This window comes from Strongylocentrotus purpuratus, unplaced genomic scaffold, assembly GCF_000002235.5.
Source record: "Strongylocentrotus purpuratus isolate Spur 01 unplaced genomic scaffold, Spur_5.0 spur5_contig_810, whole genome shotgun sequence".
In the NCBI taxonomy this organism is placed as follows: Eukaryota; Metazoa; Echinodermata; class Echinoidea; order Camarodonta; family Strongylocentrotidae; genus Strongylocentrotus; species Strongylocentrotus purpuratus.
Window position 1 is genome coordinate 81515 of NW_022145514.1, and position 11217 is coordinate 92731.

Here is an 11217-nt window from a genome sequence, read left to right on the forward strand (position 1 = left end):
CTTGGGCGTTCGAACGCGCCCATATAGGCCCAATGGCTATGAAAACCCAGCGCGTTCTTGCCATTCCTCATTTCCGTTCAATTACTCTTATTGCTGATATTATTGATGCTAGACCACGTCACGTTGTAACACGTTCCTAAGGACCTAAGTATACGGCAATTCCGTTCGTAGTACGTCCATCTCGTTTTAAGTACGTCGTCACTCCGTCTAAATGCTGGACAGGGAAAATTTTGAACAGGCTCAAAGTTCTGGAGCACACTTCCCGTCCCAGCCAGTCCGAGCCCGTCCATAAAGTTTTGACACAAATCGTTAACAGTTGCTACTACACCTTTCACAGTTTGAGCCCGTTTGGCAACATTTTACAGAACGTAATGAGCACTAGTTTGGTGTGATTGGGGTGTGCCTGCCCGGACTACGACGACAAACAAACGAAAGCTCGCACGTGTTCTCATACTGGGTAAACAATAGTCAAAACAGCTTTATTGAATCTAGTCTCTTCATCATGGTCAAAGCTGACTCTTTGGCTTGCTGATTCACTTTGTTCCTTAGATTCCCGTAAAAACTATAAACAAACAAACAAATGAACAAAATCCAACATAAGTATATCATCATATCAAAGCATGTTACAGTGCAACTGCATTATAACGAGGCACTTGGGACGAGAGAAGATACATTGTTATAGGTAAAGTCTGCCACATCAGTGCCTTTAATAATAAGGTTCCACTGTATTATGAGTCTAAACATTATACTAAGGTGAATAACAATGAACTTCAATTTAAAGTAATTGGACTTAAATTATCATAATAGCAATACTGTCCAGTATTTAATACACTAAGTGTTGTGAAAATTAGAAATAAACTCTAAACTGATATCCTACAAATAAGGAATATTTGTAAACGTATTTAACTGTATACAATGGGTGTCGAAAACAGCTTAAATAGACAATGTAATTGCAGAAATGTTATGTGAGCAATAAATGTAATGTCAACCATCTTATATCAAGTTTTGGCGTATTTGAGTGCTTATTTCCTCAGGACTGAGGTTTGAGTTTAATCTAGTTGAGTTATCATTACACAATAAATTCGATACTGATTAAGAGTTTCTGTATATTTCCATACAAACAAATATTCATAATTATAGTACTACACAAAGACCTGCACACTATGCGTACAATGCATCAATCTGATACACGAGCTATTGAAGTTCTACAGTAGGATAACACTGATTGCTGTATGCATACTGAGCGAGTTCTCTTGAAATTAAACCTAAAAGTTCTATTTATGCTTACCACTGTGCCACTTGTTACCAAAGTCTCAGGCAGGCATAAATAATATGCCGATTAACGATGCAATTCCTTTTCCATCGCCATAACGTGCCCCAGTTTTGGGCCAAAAATTACAATCTTCGCAGACGATAAAATTATGGAATGCCAAATAGACAATTACAACCGCACGGTGTATGAAGTGCCTTTACACTCCCACCAAAATTGCCTTCACTGGTAACATAATCACATGCATGAGTACACTTACATATATATGAAAATGCATTTACTAGTATTACATAAGTGGTGCATGTGAAATAATGTGACCATAATATGGAAATTTTTAAGCAAGCACTCCATACACCTCTTGCATGTAAATTGGTACACTTGCAATCTACAACACGAATAACATGGCAATTGAATAGCTTGATCAAACCAGAATGGCATAAGTGATGATGCGGAACTCAAACAATGCACGTTTATAACATGTGCTGTAAAAGATTATAACACACACTGCAAAGGTTGTAAGGCAAGCTTAAAGGTTGCGACAATATTTAAGCGCTGTGTATCTAAAATTCGCAGCAAACAAGATCAGAATTTGAGTCCTAAATTTTTAAACTGTACCAGAAAACGAAGTACATGTGCAAATGCAAGGTCAAACATTTGTACCCGCTCCAAACAATCTCAAGTGTACATACATACCTGCTCTATGGAGGTACCTTTTCCAGAAGCAGTACGAGCTTCTGAACCGGCCTCCAGTATTCGGCAAGCTTCTTGTTTGGACGACCTTTGTTGTCAAGGTCTTTCAAGAATTGTAGGTCATTCTGAGAGCATGCTTTGTCCGGCGATTTGTCCTCTGCGAAATCTGTCTCAAGCAACCCTATGATCTCCTTTGGCTTCGGAAATGGTATCTCGCGAGTAGAAACCCTCCCACACTGGCTACTGAAGTCCATGGCATTCTCTTCTTCGGCAAAGCCAACAATACTCCAGCCGAGGTCAGTTCGAATAGCAAATGGTTCTACATCGCTACCAGTAACTACTTGTCTTGGTGTCAGAGCTCTTGGGCAATTATAGCCTATCAGTAGGCCGATTTCGCATCTCTGAAGTGCTGGCATCTCTCTTGCAACATCTTGGAGATGAGTCCACTTCTCAGCAGTACTTCTGCTTGGGATGTGTTCTCTATCAGTCGGTATGAAGTCACGCGTATAGCATTTTCCTATCTTGAGCTGGGAGGGCGACATCATACCTCTAACTAAGATACTTGAGGTCACGCTGCAATCAATGTTCGATGACGAAGTCATAGTAGATAACTTTAAGCGTATGGGTTGCTGCTTAGCATTCAGGGCTTGCGCTACTTCATCTAGAATGAACGATGAATCACTCTGGGTATCCAGGAGGGCGTAAGTCAGAATCTCTGACGATGGTGCTTGTTCTGCCGCGACCCACACTGGTACAATCATCGAAGTGCTAGCTTGTTTTCCAGAACGGACTTGGCAAGACGTAGCCATGTCCTCAGAAGCTCCTTCACTCTTGTGCACATTGTCCTCTCTTATCGTAGGGTTTTCCTCATGAAGAGCCGTGGGATGGCGCTTACCACATGTACTACACTTCAGCCTTTGTTTACATGCCTTAGAAAAATGCCCCTTCTGTAAGCAACCAAAGCATACATGATTTTCTTGAACAAACTTCCTGCGTTCAGAAAGTGGCTTGGCCAAAAACTTGTCACAGTCCTCGGACTTGTGTCCAGTTTCACTACACAGGCAGCAAGGTTTTGGAGCCTTCTTGACTTGGTTTGGGATGTTCTTGCCTTCGGCACTTTCCTTGGTGTTGACAGCCAAAGCAGATCCCTTATTTCTTGCTTCTCGCTCGATCTTGGAGGTCTTGGGACTTGATTCTCTTTGAGAGTCCTCAGATTTCAGGGCACCTAGAGAAGAAATGGGATTGTTGGCTATCCTTGCCTCCTTAGCAACAAATTTCACAAACTTAGAAAATGAAGGATAGCTGCCGCCTTCCAACTCATCTGATACCACCCTATTCCAGCTACTAATCAGCCAGTCTGGAAGTTTGGCTATCATCTTTTGATTCTCATAGCAGTCGTTTAGCACCTGGAGGCCAGTGACATATGGCATAGCATCATCACAAGACTTTAAGTAGTCCGCAAACTTCTGAAGACCTATGGCATCTTTGGAGGATATCTTCGGCCAAGCACTTAGCTTCTTCCGGAACGCTTGTTGGACATTAAAAGGATGACCATACCTCTGTCGAAGGCACCTCCATGCCCCATCATATGCCTCTTTGGAGTCCCCGAAAAAGAAACCTTCCACCGCCTCCCTTGCCGGACCAGTCAGGTACTGCTTCAGATAATACAGCATCTCTGTTGGTGGTATGCCACGGTTTTCGATCAAAGTCTTGAAACCTTTCTCGAACTCTATAAACTCGAGCGAATCCCCACTAAAGGTGCGTGGCACTGGCATCGGAAGTCTTGTGTGGTACATGTTGTCTGCTAAAGCCTTACATAAGCCCTGGACGTCAACCGACGTTGTCTGAGGCGGCTGTAGTGGTGTCTTGTCACGAGGTTCCACATGCGAATCAGGTAGACTATCATGTAGCTGGCCTACTCTAAACTCTGGGCCCATCTCATCTTGAAGGGAAGGAGATGACGTCTTGGCAGGAAGTTCTGCTGACTGCCCTTGAATACCTTCAGGTGGTTGGTTTACTCCAACTCCTGGGTACATTTTGTCTTGAAGAGGAAGTGATGGTGTGTTACGAGATTCTACAGGCTGTCCAGGATTGCTATCAATGTCAATTACTGGTGTGGCTCCACGCGGTTGGCTGGTTTCAACCCCTTGGTCCATTTCGCTTAAATTTGAGCTGAAGACCGATGAAGCATATTCTTGTTTCAAGAATTCTTTCGCTATCTGCTTCCGATCCTCGGCGTCAAAAGGACCTTCTAGGGATCCCAGAACTTCTTCCAGGGCGTTGAGGCTATCTCTGACCATTGCGTTGGCACGGTCCATCCTCGTGGTGGCCTCTCTTATGGGGACCTTGTGTCTCCTCAAAATCTCGTAGGTTTCCATCAATTCCCTCTCTCCTGCTTCCAGTATGGATATCTGTTGTTTGATGGGACCTTCTTCTGTCTCTGTCTTAATGATTGTTCTAGCTGCCTTTACTGTGGCCTTAAGGGAGCCGTACATCTTGAAAAACTTCCGCTCTGTCTTTGATTCTTCAGAGGCCTGAAGAGCGGCCATTTTTTCCGTGGGCTGCCTCTCCCTTGATGACTTTCTTGAATCTGCCATGTTTAATTGGCTTTGACACAACAGAAATGTAATAAGGAGCTGGCCTCTTATGCTAAACCATGCACTTGCACCTTGTACAGCAAATTGACCAAATTAAATTGTCATGCAACTAGAGTGAAATCAAACATCAATTTAAGCAAAGCTACAGCGCTAAGCCTACCAACCTCATCAATGTAAAACCGCTTAAAATGCTTCTTGCTAATGCAATTACAAATACTCCATAGTAATTTGATTTTACATCTCCCAATAAAGCCTTTACGCACGCCTCAAAATTCGCTTATCAAAAGGGCTTGAATGCAGACCACGCGATCATGCGATAAAGTTCAACATCGCCACATATTCCTTCCTTGCTTGACTCTGAACTGCGATGTCAATATCACTTTGTAATGAAATTACACCTTTAACTTTCTTGTCACTTGAGCACAAAACTAATGCCGGCTACCTGCAAACAAAACATGCAATATTTGCAGAATCATATTGGAAACACTTTTCAATAGACTACTATACATGAAATAGTTATTAAAATTCAACTTTTACTTGACCTCTGTTAATTTGTTATCAAGAGTCTTGAAGTTTCACAGAGCCTATTATAGCTCTGGTTCTAACTACCTTTATTTCATCAAGTTCAGATCCAATGTTTCATTTATAAATTCAATGTTGTTGGCTTGATTTATGCTTCAAGTTCAAACCTGGCTGGACCTGGACTGTACAAGACTAAACCACGCTGGCTCCCGGGCTGTATGGCTTGACCGGGCCGATTCCCGGGCTGTTGTTCAAGCTGGACTTCAGCTGGATTAGGCTAGTTCATAAATTATGCTAGGGCCGCTACGAGAGGCTGACACAGAATAGTCTTGAACTTGGGCTTGGCTGATCCGCTAACATCTACACTGGGCTTTAGTCCTGTTACATTATGGCTGCATGCCAACTGCTGGTGCAAATTATGGTAAAGCCACGTATTTTATAACAGTGTATAATAACGATTGTGGCCGATTCCAGCTTAGCGTCCATAATACACCTCAATAATAAATCGATGACACTGCTGCATTGCAACCATAATTCATTGTAACTGTAACATTAGTGTAGATCAAACTGCATAGCGTCCATACACAGCTCTACATACCTCGAACTATTGAGACATATGAGAAATGACTGGATCACAACATCGTTTCACAATCCAAATCAAAATCCATCAACATCCACTCAGATTCTGAGATTCATGCGTTATGGTGCAATTGTAGCTGATCTCTAGCATATATCCTGTGCTCGTCGCCAAACGTAGTTACATATGTATGTTCGTAGGTTCATCCCGCTGAAATGTCATGTTGAACTCAACTCAAATGTCTAGCGTCTATTTATTGGCTCCATCTTGATAATCAGGCTTGTTGATGATGATGAGGCCATTTTGACGCTACGTTGGAAGTGTTTTTACTGTGCCTGCCCGGACTACGACGACAAACAAACGAAAGCTCGCACGTGTTCTCATACTGGGTAAACAATAGTCAAAACAGCTTTATTGAATCTAGTCTCTTCATCATGGTCAAAGCTGACTCTTTGGCTTGCTGATTCACTTTGTTCCTTAGATTCCCGTAAAAACTATAAACAAACAAACAAATGAACAAAATCCAACATAAGTATATCATCATATCAAAGCATGTTACAGTGCAACTGCATTATAACGAGGCACTTGGGACGAGAGAAGATACATTGTTATAGGTAAAGTCTGCCACATCAGTGCCTTTAATAATAAGGTTCCACTGTATTATGAGTCTAAACATTATACTAAGGTGAATAACAATGAACTTCAATTTAAAGTAATTGGACTTAAATTATCATAATAGCAATACTGTCCAGTATTTAATACACTAAGTGTTGTGAAAATTAGAAATAAACTCTAAACTGATATCCTACAAATAAGGAATATTTGTAAACGTATTTATACAATGGGTGTCGAAAACAGCTTAAATAGACAATGTAATTGCAGAAATGTTATGTGAGCAATAAATGTAATGTCAACCATCTTATATCAAGTTTTGGCGTATTTGAGTGCTTATTTCCTCAGGACTGAGGTTTGAGTTTAATCTAGTTGAGTTATCATTACACAATAAATTCGATACTGATTAAGAGTTTCTGTATATTTCCATACAAACAAATATTCATAATTATAGTACTACACAAAGACCTGCACACTATGCGTACAATGCATCAATCTGATACACGAGCTATTGAAGTTCTACAGTAGGATAACACTGATTGCTGTATGCATACTGAGCGAGTTCTCTTGAAATTAAACCTAAAAGTTCTATTTATGCTTACCACTGTGCCACTTGTTACCAAAGTCTCAGGCAGGCATAAATAATATGCCGATTAACGATGCAATTCCTTTTCCATCGCCATAACGTGCCCCAGTTTTGGGCCAAAAATTACAATCTTCGCAGACGATAAAATTATGGAATGCCAAATAGACAATTACAACCGCACGGTGTATGAAGTGCCTTTACATGGGGCTTTACTGTCCAACTCTTTTCCCGTTACATGTCGCAAAGTGAGGAAGTTGGTTTTCTATCAAATGCCAGATATCTTGAAGCCTTTATTGAATATTAGTCTCTCACAAAACATTGTTTTATAACGAGACCAAAGATACGGTGCAGAAGCGCAAATCTCATTTTCATATTTCATAAGAATTTTCAATCATTAAGATCTTGTAGTTATACAGCATATAAACCGTGTAAATAAAACGTTTTATTGAAGGAATTAAAACATGAAAACTGCAATATTTAAATGCCGGTGCCTTGGGATAAAAAAAGTTTTCGTTCGAGACCCAAGTCTTCGAAGTGAAAATCAAAAGGAAACGAGATGAATGCCAGCGTAAGACAATTTTTCTTACACTAAAGAATTTTGTCTTCTCTTTTGTTGTTATAATACGAGTTCAAGTTAAGAATAATTATAATGTGAACGGGAGGATACGTCCTTACTCATAAAAGGGCTTTCTTCCATGTGAATGAGGTATTTTCAAATCTGTCATGAAAACAAAAAAAGAAATACAAGTCCATTATAACTACTAGCGTTCAAAAATTGTATTTGCAGGCCGATACACGCGTCTATATCATAATCATACAATAATTACAATTATCTCCATCCCCTCTCTTTTCTTCCCCCTTCCCCTACCTCTTTGCCACTATGTCCCTCCACTCTCTCTCTCTCTCTCTCTCTCCCTCTCTCTCTCTCTCTCTCTCTCACCACGTCTATAATTAAAGGCATTTTACACATCCCTATGAAATAATCTGAAAAGTCGTGTTTAAGAAAGACATATTTCAATGAACTATTTTTTATTGGTTCTCTCTAGGCTATAGCGCAGTCTCCGTAATGTACACTCAATTCGACATGTTCCTCGTGTTACGTTATAAAGCATTGTATACACCCCGAATGCAACCATACACCTTTTTTTTTTTTTTTTTTTTGTAAGGCTAGGGTTATTCCCTTTCACAGACCTTCTCAACAGAATTTTGATTTTCAGTTTAAAATTACTTTTATTTCAATTTTCCGTAGCTACCCCAGATCAGACATTTAAGAATAAGACGGAAAAATAGCCTTAAGATTTAATTTTTGTTGAGCTTTCTTTACTGCCCCTTCAAAATATGCCATGCAAGGTTTGCCTCCATGTGCTAATAATTGAATGCTCACCAACCAACACCCCCCCCCCTTACCCCTCCATAATATTCCTGTTTACAGGCCTGTCAAATGAACAACCCATGTGCCATGCAGCGGTTTGTTTAACAAAAATGGAAGCATGAAAGAGAAATCGCCCGCCCCCTCTTCCCTCTCCCTAGTAATATCATATATAACATAATTCAATAGTACAAGTACATTTCAAACACCTTCAACACTTTGACCCTCCCAGAAAGTATTACCTGAATAACACTAATATTTAAAGATGTGTTATAGGTCTACATTGGGTTAAGTTTAAGTGAAATAAAAACCCCGTTTTATCTGACTCAACTAATCAATATATTATAGCATAATAATCCATTTCCATGCATACAGCAATGATAATACCTTCCAGTCACGTGGATCACTTAAACGAACTTGCAAAGGTTATAATTTCAAGCATTAGTGACCCCCGTTTGATACTTCTTTTCAATATTGAATAGTAGTATCTAAATCTAAACTTCACTCGTTGACACACGCAGTTAAAACGCAATAAATATTATAATGCATGGTTAGCGCCTTTCCTATTGGATTCATATAGCGCCCTCGGCAGCGTTCATGATCGCATATGAATTCAGAACAGGCCTTTTTCAATACCTATAGAACGTTGTATTAGACTTACTGGATTAGCATGTGTATATACAGTGCGTCCCAGAAAAAACGAAAGCGAAATTCATCAATGTTTTATCATAACTTAATCACAATTATAATTTAATGAGTGATTTTAAAAAATGTGAGGAAAGGGTACCAGAAAGTCATTTGTGGCGGTATCTGAATTTCAAAGAGAAAATTACATTTCTAGAAATTTCATTATCTGCCCTGTCATATGACACCTCAATCAGGAAAAATGAGCCAGGAATAACAAAGTTCTGTTTAAAGTAATGCTTGCATTTCCATAATTTGTAGTAGGAGACCAGCCTAGCTGTAGGTCCTGTGACCAATCTCTGGGAACAAAGGTTTGAAAGTCAATATGGTTTTAGAAAATTTCATTCAGCGGAGTTGGCATTGTTAAAATTATTTGATAGAGTGTCAAATGCCTTAGCTGATCATAAGCATGTTATTGGAGTATTCATGAATCTGAGCAAGGCATTTGACACTCTTGACCATACAAGACTTTTTTTTTTATTTTTTTTTGTATTGAAAATAAAACTCAACGACATCGAATACAGTAATAACATATAAATAAAGTAAATGGATGTATACAGAACACGGTACAACACAGGACAATACAACACAAAACAGCACAGCACAAATGCCTCACTCTAGTCAGTTACATTTGTACATATGTAAAGCTCACCCTGACATGCTTCAAGGTTGTATATCATGTAAGAAAACCGAGACTGGACTCGTCAATGAGAGGCTCCACTGAAATACAGTAATATTAACAATATAATAACATAATTGACAATAAGGAAGTATAAAATTTATTAAATACCAGGGGACCAAAATTCTACAGGAAAGAAAGTGACCATTTCCTTATGTGGGAGCTCAGTTTACCTTTCTTCTCTGCTATTTTATATTCAATTTTCTGTTTCATTTTTACAAAAGAAAGGAAACCATATTACAAATGAGAGACAGATACAATCCCTCTCTCATACCATGCATAATAAAAACAAGGTATATGCCTTAAACTCAAATTTTGTTATACCAAATATAATCCAGCATGTGATAAGTTTCTAAGTTCAATTCTTTTACAACTAAAAATCTGTATTCATACCAGAATATCAGGCCCGAATTCACAAAGGAGGTACCTCCTTTTGTTTCGACAAACCTCCTTTTGTTTTTTACAAACCAAGGTTTGTAAAAACACGTCAGAACGCGTCGTATGACGCACATAAACCTCGGTTTGTCGACAAACCTCCTTTGTGAATTCGGGCCTCAAAGTTTCAACCAATTGACAATTTTTCAATTTGTGTAGTATACTTAGAGAAGCTTCTGCTTTCCAGAGCATATATAGATCATTATGAAACAATTTAAGCATTTCTATTTCTATGGATTTACAAGTACTCACATAACTATCATCCAAAATATTTTTCACCCAAACCATTTTCTGTGATTTTGCAAATATGCATGGATCAATCATTTTAAGGCCACCTTCTTCATATAAATTACAAAGTAAAACTCGTTTCACCCTATCGTTACCATTACTCCATATAAATTTATAAAGTAAACTATTCAACTTTAAAAAAAAAAAGATTTAGGAACATCAATACATATCACAGAGAACAAATACAATAGCTGGGGCAATAAAAGAGATTTGACAACTGATATCTTTTTCAGTTTCATGGGATAATTAAGTTCATACAAAGATTTAGTTGATAAAGAGAATGTTACTCCCAGTGCTTTAAAGGTCTTACTTCTCCAGGTAAGTCCTCTCTCGTCAAAAGGTTTTTCTTCATTATTCTTTAAACTGCCAATATGTATGGCCTCAGACTTAGACATATTTATCCGACACCCTGAAAAACTTTCAAAATAATGTAACAACTCAAACAAATTAACAAAAGAATCTATTTCACCATTCAAAAAACAAATAGTGTCATCAGCAAATAAACTAACTTTCTTCTCCACTTCACCTATCTTAATTCCTTTAATATCAGGACTAACCCTTAACGAAATAGCTAGAATTTCAATTGCCAAAACAAATAAATAAGGTGAAATAGGGCACCCTTGAAAAATACCCCGGCTCATAGGGAAGGGCTTTGTTAAAAACCCATTATTTATAACATAACTAAATCTATGATTATAAAAGGTTTTTACAATATTGATCAAATTCTTGCCAAGATCAAAGTGTTCTATAAAGACTTAAACAAATATGCATGCTCGATCCTATCAAGAGCTTTTTCGAAATCCAAAAAAACTATTGAACCAGGGGCATCTATAGCATCAGTATATTCAATAAAGTCTATGATAGTGAAAACATTTGCACTAATATTACGACCACTTAAAATCCATGTT

At 38.6% G+C, this 11217-nt stretch overlaps 1 protein-coding gene and 1 long non-coding RNA gene across 2 annotated transcripts; both read right to left on the bottom strand.

Moving 5' to 3' along the window:
- Positions 1–451: 451 nt before the first annotated feature.
- LOC105442155 lies at positions 452–4986 on the bottom strand. Its single transcript, XM_030977683.1, has 2 exons — positions 1289–4986; positions 452–562 (listed from the first exon to the last, which is right to left on the bottom strand). The coding sequence occupies exon 1, from the start codon at positions 4555–4557 to the stop codon at positions 1969–1971; it is 2589 nt and encodes an 862-aa protein (XP_030833543.1). The 5' UTR covers positions 4558–4986; the 3' UTR covers positions 452–562; positions 1289–1968.
- A 1053-nt stretch (positions 4987–6039) lies between these two features.
- LOC115920920 lies at positions 6040–7056 on the bottom strand. The gene is made up of 2 exons (XR_004062614.1): positions 6871–7056; positions 6040–6150 (listed from the first exon to the last, which is right to left on the bottom strand). It is a non-coding gene; the product is annotated as an uncharacterized LOC115920920 (long non-coding RNA).
- Positions 7057–11217: the final 4161 nt, after the last annotated feature.